This window comes from Mytilus edulis, chromosome 8 (genome assembly GCF_963676685.1).
Source record: "Mytilus edulis chromosome 8, xbMytEdul2.2, whole genome shotgun sequence".
Classification (NCBI taxonomy): domain Eukaryota; kingdom Metazoa; phylum Mollusca; class Bivalvia; order Mytilida; family Mytilidae; genus Mytilus; species Mytilus edulis.
The window spans coordinates 28,100,032-28,123,288 of NC_092351.1; the positions used below are offsets into that span (position 1 = coordinate 28,100,032).

The 23,257-nt window shown below is 30.9% G+C and overlaps 1 protein-coding gene across 24 annotated transcripts in view; it reads right to left on the reverse strand.

Annotated features, from left to right (window-relative positions):
* The window catches only part of LOC139485267 (neurobeachin-like), a 213,792-nt gene that overhangs the window by 4,312 nt on the left and 186,223 nt on the right, over positions 1-23,257 (reverse strand). For 21 of the 24 annotated variants that reach the window (XM_071269596.1, XM_071269591.1, XM_071269589.1 and 18 more), the window contains 16 exons: positions 13,344-13,461; positions 12,743-12,845; positions 11,992-12,107; positions 10,301-10,413; positions 9,586-9,726; positions 8,599-8,718; positions 8,100-8,252; positions 7,357-7,429; positions 6,193-6,287; positions 5,566-5,655; positions 4,642-4,819; positions 4,209-4,292; positions 2,715-2,870; positions 2,077-2,244; positions 1,331-1,435; positions 793-989 (listed from right to left, as the gene is read on the reverse strand). In XM_071269596.1, coding sequence (XP_071125697.1) covers positions 793-989; positions 1,331-1,435; positions 2,077-2,244; positions 2,715-2,870; positions 4,209-4,292; positions 4,642-4,819; positions 5,566-5,655; positions 6,193-6,287; positions 7,357-7,429; positions 8,100-8,252; positions 8,599-8,718; positions 9,586-9,726; positions 10,301-10,413; positions 11,992-12,107; positions 12,743-12,845; positions 13,344-13,461 — 2,010 coding nt within the window. The remainder of the gene's footprint in view (positions 1-792; positions 990-1,330; positions 1,436-2,076; positions 2,245-2,714; positions 2,871-4,208; positions 4,293-4,641; positions 4,820-5,565; positions 5,656-6,192; positions 6,288-7,356; positions 7,430-8,099; positions 8,253-8,598; positions 8,719-9,585; positions 9,727-10,300; positions 10,414-11,991; positions 12,108-12,742; positions 12,846-13,343; positions 13,462-23,257) is intronic. The other 3 variants (XM_071269599.1, XM_071269598.1, XM_071269594.1) reach the window with 1 other exon arrangement.

Below are 23,257 nucleotides of genomic sequence, written 5' to 3' on the forward strand. Positions count from 1 at the left end.
GGGAGAGGTTTAGCAGGTTTTATCCATGACTTTCTTTACAAGGAAATGCCTGTAACAAGCCAAGAATATAGCACTTGCTTTCAATAGTACGATGTGTTTTATCATTTGATTTTGCCATTTGATAAAGGACTTTCCATTTTGAATTATCCTTGGAATTCAGTATTTTTGTGATTTTACATTTCACATACAGTTGAGGAGACAAGTTTCTGTGTCAACTCTTCATCTTCTAAATTAGTTCAATCTTGTAAGGCTCATTATTGTAGAGGTAGTATACAAACTGAAATCGCCATTGTCCCTACTGATTATTTAGTTTGGAGAATCATTCTGAAAACAAATTGATTTCCAGATGTCCTTTCTATCATTACCATAGATTTCAGGGTATGAAAATTCAATTTCCAGGTTAATCTCTAAAAGGTCTTGGCAAAACACCAATGATGGTTAAAATCATGGAAATATTTTATATGCAAGCATATTCATTTACAATGAAATTGAGAAAATATAAAGAATGACTCTGCTGTACTCACAAATATCTATTTTTACTAATTTTCAGGAATATTGTTTTACTATGCAACATGAAATATGGGTCTAATTTTAGATAAAACCTGAATTTTGAAGGGGTTTGGTTGACAAAAATTTCAAATGTATTAAGTATTAAGTCATACATAAGCCATGCTGAAACATCCATCTCAAGCAATTCTAACACCTAATTATGCTACAAGTTTCATCTTTTTTACCTATAAACCTTCTTTTATCAATATTTGACCTGATTTGTGATAAGAAGTTCTAACTTACCTGTATATTATCTTTGTGGCTAACTCTCTGTAGAAGTCGACCATTGATGCTGTAGTTACAAATCTGTCCCTGGTCAAACTTGACCAAGACAAAAGCCTCTCGTGATACACTAATTATCTCAGGTGTACAACAGCCATCAGGTGCTTCTAATGACCTCAATAGATCACCATTCAATGTGTGGACTAAACATGGACCCTCTGTTAATATAATACTTCTCATTTAATAAAGTAACAAATATTACACGTATGTCCTAAAAATACTATGAACCTTATTACAGTGACATTCTCAGCAACTCCTGTGTCCCACATATCCTATTTTTCATATAATTTCTGTATTAAGTATATACAGGAGCAAAATGTGTACTTTCTCCAAGGCATAAATAATTTATATAAATTTAACAAGCAAAAAATGTCTCCCAATTCTTTTACAACATTATCCAGATAAGCCATTAATATATGATTGATTTTTGCTTGCTTGCAGTGGCAAGTATTGCATGCATGTTAATTATAAAATATATGATCATATATAATATACATACTATAAGATCCACTGAAGACTAGACCTAATTCAGCAAGGACGGCAACACAGGTCACTTCTGTTTCATGACCAGTCAAGGTAGCTTTAGGTGTTGGATGCTCCATACCTTAAAAACAGATATATAAACATGAAAATGTTTGTAAAATTGTCTTACATTGTCGTGGTTATGTCAAAAGTTTTTCCTTTTTTTTTACATGGCCTTATTTCAGTTGTTTAAAACATTGCTTATTAATGTTTACATTATATATACAAATTAAAGTCAATTAGAAATTTTAATTGAACTCTTTAAAAAAGTTCGCGATGTTAGAAAGAAACATTTATTTATGAAATTCCGTTGTGTTTGGGGTTATCTAGAGTCTGTTCAATTTATCAAATAAACAGCATATGTAAGTAGCTCAATTTTATATCCCATTCAAGACTTGCAACTATTGCACTTCAAAAGTGTGGCCTAATTATCTTATAAAAGTAAGAAGAATCTGTATGATTGCCAATGAGACAACTACTGGTAAGGGCTGTTCCAGAAAATACTATGTCCACCCAGGAAAAGCACTTATTTTTAACCGCCCCCACCCAAAGAAATAAAAATATATAAGAACAACACTCCTTTTGCATTTGAATATTAAAAATACAACCACCTACATAATATTAAAAAAATTGTCTTCCCTGGAGAACAAAGTATTTCCTGGAACAGCCCTTACTGTACTTGGCTTTCAACAACAAACATACATTGACACAAGTAAAACTTACTTCCATTATCTCCAATAATGGCTTGGTTCCGTGAGGTAAACATCCATACCATAACAGTACAGTCTTTAGAACCAGTAATCACATAACAATCCTGGTTTAAGTTACATTCAGATCTGGCAACACAAGTCACCACATCAAAATGTCCATGTATAACTTGTAAAATCTTAGCTGAAACAAATATCAACAATTTAAAGATTATATCATTAAAAAGAATTTACATATTTTCAGTCAAAACTACAATTTGAAGAAAGCTAGAAAACACCATGACAAAAGAAAAAATAAAGAAAAGCAACACTCCACAAATAACATGGTTGCATTTTTTTCATTCAAACTCATCACATACATATGAAAGGTACTTAATAAATATGAGAATTATCCTTAGTTCCAATTTTATATATCCTGATTGAAGTTCTGATACACAAACCTATGACAGCAATGAACAAGAACATACAACTACATTTGACAGCAATGTCAACAAATCTCTTGCATTTTTATATAATCAGCCTTATTGTATTTTGAAGTTTTCATGATATACACAATTAATGCTTCCATAAGAGTAAGACTAAGAATTAGTAATTCTATCATGTCGTTTTAAAATAGGTGTAGTTCTATCCTTGCCTATCCAATATTAGACTTACCTGTTTCTGTAGAGAAAAGGCGGAAACTTTTATCCCAGAATCCACATGCAAACAGAAATCTGTTGTCTGCTGTTGTTATGAAGCTGGAATTTTTGGCTTTTATCCTCTCGTCAAAATTATCACCCAAAGTTCTTTTATGTAAGGCTGTATTCATGACTAAAACATATTTTGATACTGTGTAAATTTTTTTAGAGGAATGGTGGGAATAAGTTGAAATTTTTCTTTCTTTTTAATCAAAAAGCAACAAAAATATACAAAAGGCACAGGTTGATCAGGAAGCAATCAAAATTGATCTAAACAATTTGAATCTAATCACTGGTTAGTATATCAATACTTTTGATTTGCAGTTCACCTATAAGCATTTGACTTAAACTAAGACTTTGGGATAAAATTGGGCTCTGTATCTATTGTATCAAAGCATCAGGTATGCAATAATAACATCAGCTGTTATCTCAGGCTTAGATCGTACATAATTGTATTCATCATCTGCTTTGAATATCCTAGCTTACAGTCAACAACTTCATTTACATAATTTCTATTATGAAATTTACTGGGATGCTATTTTCCATTTTAAGAAAAGTCCCACCTAACTTAGTCTTCTGAAAAAAATACTTACAGGTATCAGTCAATAAAAGTTTCTGCATTGTAATAAAATTTTCAAAGATTTGAACCAAAAAGTTATAAAAGTTTAAAATTTGAGGCCTTGCATCAGTTAGTTCAATCTTGTACTAATTATGATGTATTCTGGAGAAAAAGGATATAAAAATATACCAATAAACAGGTACAGAGACAAGAACTTTCAGAAAGGAATTCTTACATAAATTCAGGTTTAAATTATTTTTCTAAAATAATATGTAATGAAGAAAGAAATAACTCAGACAACATTACCACAGCAAACACATATGTTTATTTAGTATCATTTCTGGTGGCAGTCTATCAGAGTGTTTGCCAGAAATAATGCAATTATCTCTACATATTTTCTGTACATACAGTAAACTCAGAAACTATTGTGAGATTTTATGATTGAAATAATCTGACTGCCTGAGTATCCCTATAATAAGAACTAGTTTTCCAGCTGTAATCACAAACATTCACAGTTTTAGTGATTCAATCAACACTCTCAAAGATTATCAACTAAATCACCATATTTCTATAGTAGCACAGTAAAATATCAAATGTAACTCAAATATAGTGTTTTAGAAAAGATGTCATATCTTAACATATTTTAAGCAAGTTGCAATTATTAACTGAGCCAGATGGCAGATCAAATTCATGAAATTCATGCAACAACCATGCTAAATGGAGAACATTCAAAACAAATTGACATATATTGTATTACAATGAAATTTTTAATAAATAGGCAATAGAAGAAAATCTTAGAGAGAACACATGAAGAAAGTGTGTTTTTTTTCCCTTCCAATAAACACACAATGTCTACTACAAGAACAGACATTAAAATCTAATGTAATTTACCATTTTGTATAAGTATTTTACCTAGTAATTGATCCATTTCCATGGGCAGTTTAACCTGAGTATCTTGTTTCTCAGTTGATGAGAAATTTGATGGAGTTCCTTGTTCTGGAAATATAATACTAATGATAATGTTTTTATCTTGGCCTAAGCAATTTGAAACAAACACATGCAGTTCTTATATATGAAAAATTCTCTTTATAAAACTTATAATGTTTACAGTTATTTCAAATAGAATAAATAAAACGTTTTGTAATAATCTATTGGTCAATCCCAAGCCAATAAAAGAATAAAATCAAAAGGATTTTATGAAGATGAAGATAAAGATTTGTATATTAGTATTAGAAAATCATGCCAGTTTCAATCAAGTCGATATGATTTCAGTCAGAAGCATAAAATACAAATATCAACACAAGTCAAGAGTCCATAAAAATCTGTTCCAAAAAATATAACTTACGCTGATAATTATTGTTCCATTTATTGATGGCAAAGTTATGATTACATGATATGGTGGTTACTGCGGCCACAGGTACGGCAGGATGTGTATTGGCTGCCACATGACAGACAGGTGAGTTAGACAGGAACTTCATTATCATACATACATCATCTTGTACAGTAGAAAACATCATTGGAGTCTACAATTAACATGTTATAAAATTGTGAAGTTATGGATACCACATTTTATGTTGTTGAATGTATACAGTGAATGTGGAGATGCAAACAAAAGTATGATTTTCAACATAAATATTCATTATCTATAATAATTTTATCTGTTTTTGGTGAGGCCATATTCAAAACTTAACATGGCGTCACATTTGTATTTTTTTTTTTGACCATTTGAGGTTTTTGTTATGAAAAATAACAGTATTTTTGTGTCTAAAACCTATCATATATTTTCAAAATAGACTTGCTAACAGTAAATAAACTAATCTATATATTTAATTCTGAAAAACTTTTGTTGATACAATGGTATACAGAAACACATAGGCATACATAATAATATTATAAGACATATGATGAGGTAACAGCAAATAGAGAAGATAAGAATGCATAGGTTTTAAAACTTATATTTTATCAGATAGAATCCATGTTTTATTGAAACTAATATTTTGTATTTGCTTGTTTCCTCTACAAAAGACTCATCAGTGACGCTTGAATCAAAAAAAGTTAAAAAGGCCAAAAAAAGTTGAAGTTCAAGAGCATTGTAAAGTGATCATATCATAATTACTTTGTTTTACAACAAGTATATATATGTAAATTCAAAATTCATTGTCCTCATCCTTTTTGCAGGCAAATAGATGTACCTTAACATGCTTTCAATGCACATCAGTGCAGCAAAGATGATACTTATTGTTTAAAGTTTTGTTGTGGTCATATTTACCAAATGCATGACTGAGCTTCTAGGTGGGTGTGGTTCTGTTAACAGCTGTGAAGGTGTCTGTCCAAAGTTTCGGATTTGGTTTTCTATTGCCTATAATAGATAAAACACACCTGTTGAATCATACTAAGAATTGGTGAAAATAGTGAATATTGTATGTTGTCTTCTGAATATTCAAATACTTGAATGACTGATGACATTGAATAACAACAAAATAATGCTCTTAATTTTCCCTCAGTACATTCTATATTGCACATATCTAGTGTGAATTTGTGCTTGCTACCTGATGAGATCTAAAAGATAATTGGTGCATACTTGTTTTAATATAAATAATAAACCTTTTGGAAATCCGATGTATACATATTTGTGGGAAATCATATTCTCCTTTTGGTGTAATGAGATTGACATTTGCAGGTAATGAAATGCTTCTTTATGTTTTAGGAAAAATATCACAAAAAAAATGAAAAACTAAAGAAGTTTTCCACCATGTTATTGACTCTTTTTGTCAAGATACTTCTACCCAACAGTAGACCAAAATAAACCCTTCTACTATCCTTTTGGGAGTATTAGATATAGATCTCTCCTGTTCAACACAACTATAACTCACAATAGAAACACGATATTATTTACCTCTTTCATGACTAAATCTGTCATAGTTTCTAAGTTGACACTTCCTTCATAGGTAAGGTAGTAGAACACATTGGTTGCTCGGACTGCTTCTGGACCTGGTAAAATATAAAGTTTGGTGAATATGAAATATATCGGCTTTAAATATACCAATGTTTAGAAACTAATTATTAGAGACAGATTAAAACTTGAAATTATAGGTGCTAGATGGAAAAAAATCATTTCAAACAAAATATTATAGGATATCATTATCAGCAAAGCAACTAATTTTTTTCTTTATTTATATGTATGTCAATTTTTCACCATCATATTATTTGCTAAATTTCAGCCTAAATGAAGACATTTATCATTTGAAAGATTCTCTGAAACTAGAAAGTTTCCTTGAAATTCAATAACTCAATAAAGTTGTTGAATCAAGTCAATGTCTGGTAGCAAATAATTCATGCATATTCAGAACAACTGATGATGAGGCAATGTTGTAGATACAATCTTCAGACAAATCATCACATGAAAGCATTAACAAGAACAACAGTCATTATATATTTCCTACTCCAACAAGTGGAAAGTAAAATTAACATACAATGTAAAGGAGAAGGTAAGGGCCGATTTTGGCCTCAAATTTCAGGTTCACATCACGAAAGTTTTTGGACACTTTTCAAACACTTAAATGTCTATTTCAATTGATTCGATTAGCTTATGTGAAAGATTTTAACTGATTTAGTCATTAAAAGCCCTCTGATTCAAGCTTAAATATGAAAAATCTATCAAATATGCCAAAAAACGTCACTTTTTAGATGGTTTTTGTCAAAAATGAAAGTGGCGGCATCCGTGTTCATCCTCAACCTTTATATATGTTTTGTCTTATCATCAAATACAACTTACATTTCAATATTATGAATGAACACGAATGCGGCCTCTTTCATTTTAGACAGAAACCGTCTAAAAATTAAGTAATTTAGCATGACTTAATGATGCTAGAACGTGATATTTGTGCATTGTATTGTCAAAAACAGCTCATATTTGTGTAGCAGAAGCATTTTACTTTCCAAAATATAGCTTAAAGATTACATTTTAACAATTTTCCAAAAATGCTATATTTTGGGGCCAAAAAGGGGTCTTACTGAACCTACTTTGGAAAAACAGTTGAAAAAGTAACATAGTTTTTACCTCTCTGTTTGTATCCAAATATTAAATCTATCCAGTGATGTAACTGACAGGACACAAACTCTGATTCTAAGGCCTAAAATATAATTGGAAATTGAAATTAAGAATCATCATCTTTCTATATGAGCAAAGAGAAAAAGTTCATGGAATAAATATAAGTAACTCTTTCTAATAAACCGTAAATAAATTTGATGGTTGTAAATTAAATCTTTTTTTGCAAAAAACTGATAAGGATGACTGTTCAATTTCAACATAGTATTTCATGAATCAGTCTACATTGAATTAGCTAACGATCAAGGATTTTATTCTTACAGTGGATTCCATTGAGTGTGTTGCCAAAGGTAATATCTTTGGTTAGCTTGCTTGTTAGCTGAAACGTGAAGTCATTGTTAGCTTAGGTAAACTACCCTACTTTAAGAATAGACTAGTCCGACAGAAAACCAGTCTATTTGTCTGTTGGACTTTGCTACTTCGAAAGGAGGGTAGTATACCTTACCTAATAATAACTTCACGGTTCAGCTAACAAGCAAGCTAACCAAAGATATTACCTTTGGCTACACACTCAATGGAATCCATTGTAATAATTAAGTTGTCACTGTTAAGGGAGATGATATCAGAGAGCTACCACTGTAATCAAATAATTTAGTACTATATTTCCTTCATAAGATTTTAAGGTCATATATATCAGAAGAATACATGTTGTTTAGTTTAGAATTAGAAAAACATTAGGATATTTAAGAATTTACCATTCTGTTAATTCTAACAAAGTCTTCAGGATTTTTGGCCCATGGAGGTAATATAATGTCTTTGACTTCTGATCCATCATCTTGTTTACCAAATGTAAAGCCATTATGGTTAACAAACATCTCTGGTAAACAATAGAACTCTGGTATCAGTTCCTGTAATATAGAGAAATAAAGGGATGTCTAATGATACATGGTTAGTTTTAGTGAACCAAACATGACATAGTATTATAATTTATTACATTGTATGCGGTACCAGAATAAAAAAAGTCACTGACAAGTAAAAACTACATCAATCTTGTCCGACGGGACAAGTTAAACTATTCTTCAGAAAATAACTGACTCTCTGAGTACATTGATGTTTTGAAATAATTTTAACTACTTTCCATAGCACTACATACATAATGATCTCATTATGAATACTTGAGTCAGTTGTTATTAACTCTAATGTTCTGACAGCAAAATGATTGTATTTAATGTGTTATTTATACACTTGTCTTACTTTGACGTCTGAAGTATCTCTCTGACAACTCTTCCATGCCTGTGTTACTGAAGAGAAAGTTCTATCTGCATGGTCAAATTTTCCTCCTTGCAGATTTAAAAACATTGTAGTGAAAGGCTCCTACAATAAATAATTTAAATATTAAAATTACATTCAAATATATATATACTTAAAATTGAATTCTGTGTTCACAATAGTAGAAATATAAATAAAATTAAATGTTATATATATATATATCTTTAATTGAGCTTATTGACTTTAATTTATCAGATTAGACTTTCTTCTGCTTTATATTCAAATCTAACACTACATATGTTCAATATGGATAACTATTTTACAATGTGCTAAAAAAAAATAGCAACTATGAGTTATTCCAGTGAACTGAATGTTGCAGGCTAGATGGGAAAGTTTTATTCTTGGATATGGGTTGTTCAGTTTTTTATCAATTCCATGTGAGCAAAACATTTGTCAAGAAAGTACGTTGGTTGTTGGGGATTTGAATGTCCCCTTCTACCCTTCAAATTCAGTTTGAATTTAATGGGCTTTAGTTTTCTTGTTTGAATTGTTTACATTTTCATGTCTGGGACTTTCATAGTAGACTATATATACTGTATGGGTTTTTCTCATTGTTGAATGCTGCAGAATGGCCTATAATTACATACTACCATTTCAATTGAAATCTGGTGGGTAGTTCTCTCTAGGAATCATACCACATCTCCTCATTTTTATATTAATGAGAAAATGATGAATTTATTCCATGTCATGAATTGGGACAAGAACGAAAAAAGTAGCAGATTTTGTAAACTTATTTGTTCAGGTTATTTCATTCTACACAAATATAACTATATAACTTTTGTCTTAAAACAATAGAATTTGAAGCAATGTTACTTCCAATGAGAATATTTTTTTCCTCATTTACTATTACTATGTATTTATTATATTAGCTCTTTTAACATATCACGATAAACTGACAAAAAATGAACTTACAACACGTATTAACCAATTAAGTGTAAAGGCTGCCGTTGAGTAATGAGTTCCATAGTGGAATGGAGGTATCTGATCATGTTCCCATGTCTCGTACCGCTCATCAAAGAAAGCTTTTCTGGTTGGGTTTAAAGCTCCAATAGGCTATAAAATAAAATATATGTAGTTATATGATTGGAAAATTGTACATAAATGCTATATCAACATTAAACAGTAATTTTTGCATCTCTAGACATTGATAAGACCCTTTTGAGATAAATTTCAAAGCATTGTAAGCATACTTTTTCCCTGCAATAATTTTTTAAACCACTTAGGATTTTCATTGAACATCTGTTTTAATAATGTATATAGAAAAATAAATTAATGTTACAATTTTTTTTCTAATTTTCTAAATAGCTGCTGTAATTGATTTTTTTAATGTATGCTGTTTGAAGAGGATACTAGCTCCATGTTATGTTTTTTAGTAGTACAAAATTTCAAAATGATAATAAAAAGGGCTAATTATAGTAAAATCATGAACTGCTTTTAGCTTAGTTTATTACATTCTTTATTTGTTAGTAGTAAAAGTATCCATTTACCTAAAGTTTAATCTATGTATTGTTCTTCCTTTATTCACAATTTCTTTAATGTTCAACTATAATATGTGTAGCTTACAACTATGAAATTATAAAAGTATTTAACTCTATCTTAATTCTCATTTATATTCTGACACTTTTACCTTTGATAAATCTCTAAAATTATTTGGTTGACTTAAATCTAGTTCCTCTGATTCATAGTTGACGATTACCCAGGGAAAAACTGGATACTGGTTCAAATCATTATATGTTCTACCTGTAAATAGAAAATAAACCAGTCATTTCAAGAGGGAAGGAGAGGTTTACTAAGTGACTCTTCTTTAGAAACAGAATAACATAAACAATGTGAAAAATATTGAATCATTTTCATAGTATTTTATCCATTTTTTTTTAATTGGGAAAGAGTATGGAAATAAATGGGAAATGTGTCAATGAGACACAGATGGTGCTCCAGCTTGGACGTAACGTTATAAAGGGACATAACTCAAGAATTGAAAATGTGATACTATCAAAATCGTACTTGATCTGAGTTTTGTGTTAATAAGCATTGTGTATAAATTTCATAACATTTGGTTGAGGAAAACATAAGGTAGAGAACGGAAACGAAAGATTCAGTATTTATTCATATTTTTTCCATTGGTAAAGGGGCATAATTCTAGAATGGTACAAATGGTGCTTAGGTGGCAGGTACCAGTTTTGGTGTACCAGAGCATGTGTCCCACGCAGAAATTTTGTTATAGTTAAGTATTGAGGTATATAATTGCATCATGTGGACTGAAAAAATAAATGAATGTAAATTCTAGGCTACTGTACTACACAAGTAAGTAGTTGCATACACAGGTTGGGGATTTCCTTCACATATAGGTCCAATCAGATGTCAAAATTGTGGTCTCCTCACTTGACGGCATCCAATCAAAGTGGTGAAAAAATTCAGTTTTATGTAAACAAAAATATCTTGAGATTTTGATGGTAAGGATAGGGTAAGGATAGGTTCGGACAAGGCTCTAATTCACTGAATACCCTTTCTCTCTTGATTTTTTGCTAAAATTCTTGTCAGCTTTTAGCAGGATTCTGCAGGTGAGGATTAGATTGGTATCAGAGCATCACATTTTTTGCCTTATTTGCAATGCATTTATAAATTTTTAAATCTCCATGCTGGACAGACACCCAAATTTAAAGGTTTTCAATATATTTACACAAGCACGCACACATCTTAGTTCCTTGAAACCATACATTTTATTTGTATATAAGCTTGAATGAATTTTCAAGAAAATAAAATCAAAAAATCCATGAAATTCTAAAGATTTATTGTAAAATAACTGGTTTCTGCCACCTTAAGTTAACAAAACTTGATCTGTGTTTTGTGATAATAAACATGATGAGTAAGATTCATAACATTTTGTTTGGGCAAACTTAAGTTAAAGAACAAAAAAGAAAAATTCAAAAAAAACTAAATGCCCCCTCCGCTACAGCAGGGACATAAACATTTGAAAGAAACACACTGTCCACATTACAGACTTTAGATGTAGACAACTTTAATCAAAGAACGATAACTGTGTTTCTAGATAATGAGTGGAGGTAAAATTTGTTTGCATTCAGATTTATTATGATAACACCTTTCCAATATCTGATTGTTGAATAACTATGAATGAAACATTTACTATAATATGAGGTATAGGCTTTGCTTATTGTTGAAGATCATACAGTGACCTATAGTTATTAATTTCTGTGTCATTTGGTCTTTTGAGAATAGTTGTCTCATTTATAATCATACCACATCTTTTTTTCATAAGGTTTTTATATTAAAGTAAGAATCATCTATAACATAACTAACCAGCTATAGTATTAAGGTACATTAAATAATCGAAATTAGAAATTTCTCTTCGTTGCCATTTCTGCATCATACTGGACAATTTAAACAGCTGCTTGCCTGAGGCTAGAGACATTCTCCTTCAAAACAATCATAAAATATGGTTTTAATACACAAGTTAATACAGGATAATACTACATTAAAATATTTATTTTTCAACTTTTGCAAAGTGAAAACAGTTTCAGATATACTAGTCCGATTTCCATAACCATGATGAATACAGTTTGTTATCTGTTAATGTGTTAAGAACCACTTTAATGAGTCAAGCCCTTTCCAACAGGTTTTTAGTATGTTTTGTTGTGTTGTTATACAAATGTTCCAGTTCAGAAAATGCTCGACCACTCTCAACCATGTCTAACCCTGTTTTATTTTTCATATGCTTTGTCTCAGTCTGAGTCCTGTAAGTCTGTGGTCATCCAAGGTTGCTGTTTGAGTATCATAATTCGGGCCCTTTATTTCCTTTTTGAACTGTTTCACATTTACCCATAAAATATGTTCAAATTTTTATCTTAGATCTTTCGTGGATCATACCAGATTTCCTGGGTTTTTTTAATGTTTTAAACAGAAGTTCTACAAACAACATATAAAATATTGATTGATTTATAGATTTTATCAATTCTAGTTTCAAATACTTAAAGGTAAAATAAATGTATAATCCCTTTGGTAGAATTTGTTTCAACCAATAAGATAGTCCTGGAAAACAAAGTATCCTTACCTGGCTTGAGGAAGACCATATTTCACCCCAACTCCCACTCGAGGTAATGCATTGATAACTTTCTTAAGAGTTGCATGATCAGGAAAGGAAAACAAAACAGCAGCTGAAATAAAGTATCGAAAATTTAACAAGTTATCAAACTGATTTATAAATGTCCCCATTTCTTTTTTAACAAAACCTTTAATATTGATATTCAGTTTGAGGTTGAATAAATTCAGTCTCACACCACTTCTTGGCTTAAATGTTTAAATAAGAACAGTTAGTTAGTCACCATAGAGAATGTAAACATAGCCTTCAAGTTCTCAAATAAGGAGGAGGGCTAATTTGTTACCATGTACTTTTCAATTTCAATTAGGCTGAAGCATTGGACACAGGCGCAATGATTGGTTGCAACATAAAAATCTAACGTCATCAGACACATGTGACCAATATAAATTTGCCATTTTCACAAAAAAAATATTAGTTCAATAACCTGTTTTATATCAAATGGAAATTTTATAAAACCATAATGTTGATAATTTGCATCAATGTAATTTTTGATAAGATAGATGAACACTAAAACATGTTCAATATTATTAAGCTTTATTTTATTTCCACTTACTTCTGTTGGCCATGAAGATTTCAATGGCGACATTTTGTAAAAGATAAAGTCTTGAAAAGATTGCACGGACCTCATTGAAATGCCACCTTCCATGTACATACTCAATGTAATTCAACACCTGAAATGAATTTATGGAGGGATATTATTATATCATAAAATAAATCTTGCAAATAGTTAAAAAAAAAATCTGTTGATAAAATTTGTCCATTTCTTTCAATTAATTTAAACTATCACAAATTATTATGTTAATGTAAAATATTTATCATAAATTTAAAAGTTCACTTAACTTAAAAATGTTATTAAATACTTGGAATATCAACATTTATATGAGAAATAAGCTAAACAAATTATTATAAATAAAACAATGTAAATATTTCTAATTAATCAATTTCAAAATAGGTAAAGCTGGAAAGAAATCATGATTAATATCATACTAAGATAATTGTATATCAATTTATAAGTAAACAGACAAGACAAGTTCATCAATATCAAATACAATATAAGACATGTTCAATATCATAATATACTTTGAAGATATCATTTTTGGCATGCATCAGTATAAACATGATAAACATTTCAATGACTTGACTTTATGTCAGTGGATTTTGCTACAACTGCATTATTATGCAATTGATTATATATTCCAAAGAAATGGTTTCTTACCAAAGATACTTTCATTTATATACTGATGCAAAACAAAACATTTAAAAAACAAAATGAGACAATACGGGGACAAAACAGACATGACGGACATACAAACACTGCATTTAAATATTTAAATAAACAATTCTTATAAAACACAATCAATATACATTTAATGCTTAATTATGTAAATGATGTATTCTGTATTGCATTATTTCATCATTTGGCAAATACAATCACATGATAAAAATAGATTTATACATTACATAAAGACTGGAGCAATTAACTTGAATCTGTCATATCTGAAAGTAAACAAATACAGTTTTTCAAACAAAATTAAAACTAAGAGTCATACATCTGAAATTAAACATTACAGTTTTTCCAACTGAAAAGAAAAAGAGTCATACACCTGAAAATTAACAAATATTAATTATGTATTTTTAACTAAAAAATTCACTGAATTCACAAAACCCACAGTTTCCGATAATTTCCATGATTATTTCACGCTTTATTCCGGATGATATTTTTTTATAAAACTGGAAGTGGGTATGTGTAGCCTACAATTTACAATTATTTGGCTAATTGTCTCTGCATGCGAGGTGGCTTTTTTAACCCTCTTGCTGCCAGTTGTTTTTCAATGTTGCATTGTGTGTGCCAGAAAATATGACAGCTCAACATCTGTGACCTTAGATGTCCAACCATGACGTCATGCCATAAATGACCATTACATTTAGGACTCATTGATAACATATACTGATATTACCATGTTTGATCTTTAGTCTTACATTTGAAAAAGATACAGCACTGAGAAGAAGCTTGCATAAATTAAAACATGGACATATGTTTCCCTTCGACACAGACCGAATTGATACCTGATTTATTTAATTCCAAGGCCGTAAGTCGCCACCAGAAGCGACGAAGCAGTGCATCTATTTTGGACGGGCAAATCAGTGTTCTAGGATTCCCATTACCCGTTACCCGGGGTAAGTGGATTAGGACAACGGGTAAGTCATTTTTTAGCCTTTGTCACCCGGTGGTAAGTCAATTTTCAAGTTCGGGGAAGCCGAAAAACTCTTGAAATTTCCCGGTCCTCTTCAATTTTCCCATATCTGCTTTTTATTTTTATTAAATCACGAGTAAAAAAACTTTGATAAAAGATCGAAGATTTTGTCGATGTCTATCGGCGCTTTTATTCAAGCACTCGTTTACTAGGTGTAATCAAGCGCAAAAGAGACCACATTCTTCTATCATTCTAAAAGTCGGTCACAGTGTCTGTAAAATCGGAAAATCCGGATTGATAACTGGTGCTTAAATCGGGACATAAACGATTTTTTTTCTTGTCATCGGAGGAAAATAAACTTACAGTTGCATTTATTATAGCTCTTAATAAATGACATAGTAATAACTATAACATATTTGTCAAATTTAGTAAGAAATCGTTTTTTTTTTGCGCCGTCCGCATTGGTTGGCGGATTTAACTTTTAGATGTGGGTAAGTAATTTTTTTATTGATCTTACCCGTGGTAAGTCAAGGTGCCAAAAAAATCCTAGAACACTGCAAATATCCACTTTTTTATATGGAATGAGCTCTGACGTCCCACGGCCCCAGCTTGTCTGGCAAAACAGCTGTTGGACCTGTTGGACGTCAGAGTAACCTCAGATTAAAGGGTTAAGTGGCGGTACCTCGAATGACGGAATAACACTGTTATTATCCGAATAACACTAGTAATGACAGAATAACACTGTTATTATCCGAATAACACTAGTAATGACCGAATAACACTTGAAATTTTAATGTTAACACATATTGGTGACTTTTAAACATTGATTATAAAATAATAGTATATTATCGATGTATTTTATAACTCATCAACATGATCAATGATTTACAGAAGACAGATAAGTTCATAAAGATCATTTTAAAATTAGTGTGTACATCCAATATGGTGACCACGGAAATCACAATGGCCGCCATGTTCTATGTACACATTAACTTTAAAATGATCTTTATGAACTTATCTGTGTTATGTAAATAATTTTTTAAGTTATAAAATACATCGATAATACATTAATATTTAATAATCAATGTTTAAAAGTCATCAACATGTGCTAATATTAAAATTTCAAGTGTTATTCGGTCATTCGTGTTCCCCGGTTAAGTGGTATTATAAGGCTTTTCTCATTCTGCATGGTCAAAATGTTCACTGAATCCTAAAGGGTCCCTTTCAAATATGCTGTTATGACCCTTTCAAATCAAAAAAGGCATCCTTCAGACTTTTATTCAGTTTGGGATTTAAGGGGACCAGTTTCATAAAATAATATTAAAATAAATAGACCAGTCTGTTCATACATGTATACAACAGTACAAAACCTTTCGTCTACAACAGAAACAGGTCGACCGTTTAGATAGTTTCAGTAAACAAATAACGGTACTGAAAGGGCTCTGAGAAAATAAATTTTATAATGCCAAATCATCTTGAAAATTTATATCATATGTGACAGAACCACTGCAACCAGGAAATAAAAGTGTCCACGTAGACATCTGCCTTGATTTAACACATAATTAAATCATTATCAATGATTTTACTGTACACTTATGGGATAATAATATTGTACTGCATGCTCATAAATCTTACAATTATTCTACAATTAATTTCTGCTCCTTTGTAACTGTTTTGAATGCTTCGGCTGTTAAAATCAAAACAACATGGCGTCAGCATAAATTATGCCATAAATTCGCTGCCGGCAAAGGGGAGGAACTGATCCAGTAACGATTTGGAGTTATTTCCCTTACACCAGAAAACTTTAAAAGAGTTGGAAAGGAAAATGTTAACAACTTGGCAAAAGAAAAGTTGCCCCGTTTTAACAATGGAGGATCCAGAACTTTTCATAAGGGGGAAGGGGGGCTCCAGTCATGCTATAGTGATTCCCTATATAGTCAACCAAATTTTCCCACGAAAGGGGGACACGCCCCCCCCAGCCCCCCTGGATCCGCCTTTGGTTTACCATAAATTTTGGTATCATTTATACTACCATGAGGTGGGATTTTTTTTAAATGTATTAAATAATTCTTTAATAAAAAAAAATGTTTTTGAAACTGGCAGGTAAATTATATATGTTTTTTTTCTTTCAGAAAATAAGGGAAAATGAGCCATCATAAGAAAAATAAATACAAAATTAATAATAAGTTTAAAAATCTGTTTCTTGCCAAGTTGTCATTGGTTGCTTTTCATGCCGATCGCTGGTTTTCTTTTGAATTATTTCAGTTTGTCACACTGTTTACATAAATGGGACTTTCATATACGATATGACTTTTGCTCATTGTTGAACTGCTAGCGTTCATATCTTAATTGGTTATTTGGTCTGTATGGACTGACTCATTGACAATCATACTAAATTTCAGTTTAACCCCTCCGCATTCTTTATATGTCTGTTCCAAGTCAGGAGCCTCTAGTTTAACGTTTCATGCCTGTCACTGATACTAGTAATTGTTTATCACAACTTGTTTTGCTATAAATTAAGCCATTGGCATTATGATCTTTTTCAATTGCATTGTTTCATATTTTTATGTCGGGGCCTGGCATATTCAAATATAAGGTATGAGTTTTCTCATGGACAAAGGTCGTTTGCCTATACCTTCTTACATCCACTTCATTTGGTAGATAGTTGCCAGGTTCATGGGACATCATACCACTGTGGCACATATCTTTATTTTTTTCAGTAAAAGACATGACAGGTCCCTGTTTCACTACGTCTTGTACCAGATTAGGAATATGACACTGTAACTCGCTACATTGTTTGATAACGTTTGATTTTGTCCGTATTAATAGACCTCTCTCTTCTTGGAATTTACATTGGAGTTCGGGATTTTTGTAATACTTTATAAACTATTTCTCTGGACTCTTAAGAGTTAAGTTTCAATGCGGACTTGGCATTTGCTGAAAAGTACTTTGAGACACACTGTGAATTTACGAAGAAGAATAGCAATAATAGCTCAGACCTTTCGTTTGAGCTCTACGTAAATCGAAAATTTTATGCAGTCAATCCGATATTTCCCCCAATATTTATATACATTATTTCATGCCAAATTAACTAAGAAATACATATCTTTATGTGAGATGTCACTGACTGTCTACAGCTAATGTTTGCATTGTACTGTATATCGCAATAAGACTGTCGCGGACAAATTAGCATCGTTGTTCAATTTTTAATTCGTCACCTTAAAAGTTTGAAGTTAGTTGATTTTTCTTTGCGTTCGTATCACACAGGACGCGGACGCACTATTGACATCTAGCAAATAATTCCTCTTAAACTATTTCTGTGGATATATGGCTTTTATGTGTCTTTCACTGAGGAGGAGAAAGGCATTACATCGCTGTTCCTCTGATTTTAGCTAATTAAGGCGCATGTTTTGGATCTAAGTCATGGTTTCATATACCCTATCTTTTCTTTAATATTTCTAAAAGATATGTCTTTACATTGCAGTATTTCCCAGACGTACGATCCTATGAGCTTTTCACGATTGTTGAATATATATATACATGCATATTATCATTATCAAATAATTTAACACGAGTACAGATATCTCAAATTTAAAATAGACCACAGTGCTGGCAATTAAAAAGTATGAAAAAATTATAAAAAAATTGAAAACAAGAATGTGTCCCAAGTACACGGATGCCCCATCCGCACTATCATTTTCTATGTTCAGTGGACCGTAACAATGGAGTGAAATCTCTAATTTGGCATTAAAATTAGAAAGATCATATCATAGGGAACATGTTTACTAAGTTTCAAGTTGATTGGACCTCAATTCCATCAAAATCTATTCCTCGACCAAAAACTTTAACCTGAAGCGGGACAGACGGACACACAGACCAGAAAACATAATGCCCATAAATTGGGCATAATAAAAATAATCTGTCACTCTGAATTTATTTCCATTGCTGAGTTGGGTTGTTTTTTTGCCAAGCATTATTGGAAGTCGTCAACATAAGACAAACCTTTCCCTAAAAATTACTTTGTATTATTGGAATAACCGGCCATCTCATTTATTTAACTCGTATATTATTTATGTATATAGGACGGATTTGTGACTTTTTTCTTAGTTTTGTACACGAAAATTTCATGGACTCTTAACAAGATTGTGTTTTTCAATCTTTGCTTATATTATTCAATATATATACTGGAAAATCATTTAACATTGAAACCGCAATAGCAATTGTTTGAAATAAAGAAAAATTGTGATTTTTTTTTTTTATTGAGAATTTGTTTACCTGTCTTCAACATTAAATGTATACTACATGTTTGGTGGCCTTTTGTATATCCTCTTTTCAGTGGCCGTAGTCGTCTTTCGTGTAATAAATATGCATCTGAGGGGACATTTTTGTTGCAATTATTTTAGACATGATTTTTCCTCGACTGTTGTTGAGTTGTTTTGTTTTGATTCGATTTTATTTCGACAAGTATAATATTAATTATATGGACAGCTTTCCTCGTGCGATTTTTCTTCTTCCAAATGCTCTAGAGTTTTATGTTGGATGCCGGGTTCAATGTATATCTATGAAAGACATTTTAAACTTGTTATAAACGAAAAAAGATTGTTCTTTCTTTAATGTTTTTTTCCCTCTTCCATCGTGATTTTCCTTTGGTTCTTCTAACAATTTGTGTATTTCACAAGGGAAGTCGTTACCTCACATTATTTTATATCTACTAGTACCATGGATGACAAAAAAGTAGATATAAAGAAGAAAAGAGACATATTTTTTTCCATTTTCACTGCTTTTTCCGAAATCCGATTATTGATACATCAGTTTTGGATATTATATATATATTCCAGTTTATTTTCTATGTAAAAATAACGAAATAGGAATGAAATAAGTCGTGAACGTTTTTTCATTACTACACTTCTGATATTTCTAAATTATATAGTAAATTGCATACGTTTTTTGGACAACTTCAGGTCTATATATGTCTATATACATGACTGACAAATTCGTTCTATTTACGCACAGTCTTGGATTTTTCATCTTCCACAGAGATGTTGGACTTGAGATCTTTGCAATATGACTTGTTTAAGTTAAGCATATTATTAATTCCGTTTTTTATCGACTTGTTTTTAAAGGAAAGTTATTATAGTAAAAAGACCAACTTCTTTTTTGTCAATATTTTGTTATCTTTTTTAGACCCACAAGACCACGAAACCACAAAAATGACAAATCTCAACGGTGGTATTGACGAATGAAGACGGAACCACCGCTAAGATGGCCATCAAAAAAGTTCTAAACTTGCAATAAACCACACCTGTAGCAGGTAAAAGACTTTCTAATCAAACGAGAAACGATCCTTTCGACTAGACATGTTGACATTCTTATTGTTATTTATTTGTTTTTTCTGACAAACTCGAAAATTAAAGGATAATCTACGAGCTATGATTGTCTCTATAATATGTAGATCTGTATGTGTGTGAGCTGCAAAAAATATCTTTATGTGGTAATTGTTATTATTTTATTATGATATTCGGACATTTTTAGAAATTTTATGATTACTATTTCACAGTTTATATAAGGTCGTGCATAGTTAAAACCTTGACCATTTATATAATTTTTATTTGGAAACATGCAAAATTATAATAAACAATTATCATTGTTAAAGAACACAACTATAAATAATACACAAGCACAATTGTTTTGACATTTGATCCGTCATACAATTTGTAATTTATTTATTTTTCAAAGTCCAATGTATGACACAATCTTTTGCAATATAAATCTACGACTGAAAATATATATTAAAAAATATATTTAAAGTTTATCCAAAAAACAACCAGTCTGTAAGACGCATTTCTTTAACAAGAATGAAATATATTTGAAACAAAACTGCACAGACTATAATACATCAATTAGTCGATTGGTCAACGCACAAGTCGAAGAAAACGGACACCGACTGGCAAAAAAAAGACGAATAATTCCACAAAAACACTACAAAGAAAACAAAAGATTGGGCATCAAGAACATCGCCAAAACCCGGGTTGAAATAATGTGCTTCGGAAGGGTAAGTAGAGTTCCAGCATTTCCCTCTCATATATACATGTAACATTATTACTATTCATTAAAAAAAAATGGTCATTCGTACTTAAACATTGGTTGATATCTACTTGTGCAATACAAACTATACGCACACTATAGTTAGAGCATACCTATACATTTAATTTAATTTAGGGTTGACAGTTTCCATTCTGTTGAAAGAAAGCATTATGGAAAATATTGTATTTGATTATCATTAAATCTTAAAAAATAAATTAGGTTGATAAGACAATGTTTTCTTAGTAAACCTTAAATATTCCAGAAAATACAGGCATGATTCTGATGTATGTTGTCTTTAATAAATTTGTTTATGTAATTTATCTATACGTGTTTCTCGTTTCTCGCTTTTTATAGTATATTAGACCGTTGGTTTTCCCGTTTGAATGGTTTATCACTAGTAATATTGGAGCCCTTTATAGCTTGTTGTTCGGTGTGAGCCAAGGCTCCGCCCATTGACCTATAATGGTTACTTTTATAAATTGTTTTTTGGATGGAGAGTTGTCCCATTGGCACTCACACCACATCTTCCTATATCTATGATACAAGGATTCCAATTTCTATACTATTTTAGCAAATCAAAAACGACTTGATATGCAAGCATCAGCAAAGTTTTATAAGTTAAGAATAACAAATAGATATAAAAAAAAGTGTTAAAGTTATCAAGAATCGCACTCTAAAAGAAAACTCAAAGTTTGCAAGTCATGATTACGTTGTGTTTGATTTTTGAGAAGAAGTACGCGTTATCTCCCAAATGTGACAACTAGTCAAAATTTCATTTCTGTTACAAAGTATGAATAATTGTGAACAGGAATTTAAGAAGATTGCATTTCCAACCCTGTCAAAATTATAATTTTATCTCTAGATTTCATCTATTTCAACTGTCATTTTGTGAATGAATGATATATCATTTCAAAGTTACTTTGAAGCAAAATTAATTAAAGGTATTAATTTACCTATTACTGTATTTTCTGTTTTTTTTTTAAATCTGACCTCCGTTAAAAGAGGCTTGAAATGCATTTTTGTGATGATAAATTTTGTTAGAATACACTGAGGATCGACGAAGGGTCTTTTGAAATCTAGCAAAATCGTATCTAAACTATTTTCGATATATTTAAATTTTTTTTATCTCGTGAAAATAAAATCAATATTACTAGTAGATTGAAATAGCTTCTTTTGTTGATAGTTTACCATAGATCGTATATATTGAATAACGATAAAAAAAAAATTTTTTTTATCAGTTTACACTTTGAACGCAAATGTTCTTGACAAAATAAGGAAGCCGCAAATTTTACAGGCCAAGACACACACCAACCTCTTTCTCATACAAGCTTGGATGTAACAATGTAGAAAAGAAACATTGTGCATGGTACATGGTTTGTTTTAACATAGATGTAATCATCTTTGGTTTTAACAACAGAAACGCTAGCTATCTACAAACTTATTCTCTGTTTGACCAGAAGAATAATGATTGAAACAAATAATTAAAAAAAATAGAGACAAAAAGGTATAAATGTATGTCAAAACTATTCCAAGAAAACCATATATATCCAATACAAGTTTTCGCTGGTGAAATTATTTCTTTTCGAAATTATTTTACCCTTAATTGTTACCTCTCTGAAGAGGAATAGCAATCCGATTTTTTTATTAAAAGTTATGTTTATTATGGATTAATTGACAGAGTTGATGGATATTAAAGGTTATTTATACCTGTCCCCTAACCATTACTTATGATATGAATTTAAAACATGAAATCTTATCCTTAAAATGATGGTATTAATTTCAATCAAATATTTTGTCATTTCTGTACATCTTGTACCAAGCACGCGCTTGTTAACGAATAATTTATTAAAAAGTTGCTCAGGTATCACAGATTATGTTTTTGTATCAATCAATTTTTAATCGGTATCCTCTTCTGGATTTGCCCGGCTGATCAGAAAACTATTTATGAGTTCAATTGTTTCTGTGCAGTTAAATTACAGAGGGTTGGTATATCTTTCCTGGACATACAACAGTCGAAAATAATTACAGAAATCAAAGAGAATGATATAATCTAAGTACACATTGTAATTAAAGTCATGCAATAAGTCTGTCCGTGCCGAAATTTGTGCAATCAATGCCGATAGATATTATCCAGCACTGCTATCGCCTTCCTCAGATCAGAATTCCTGTTATTATTGTTTATTATTAT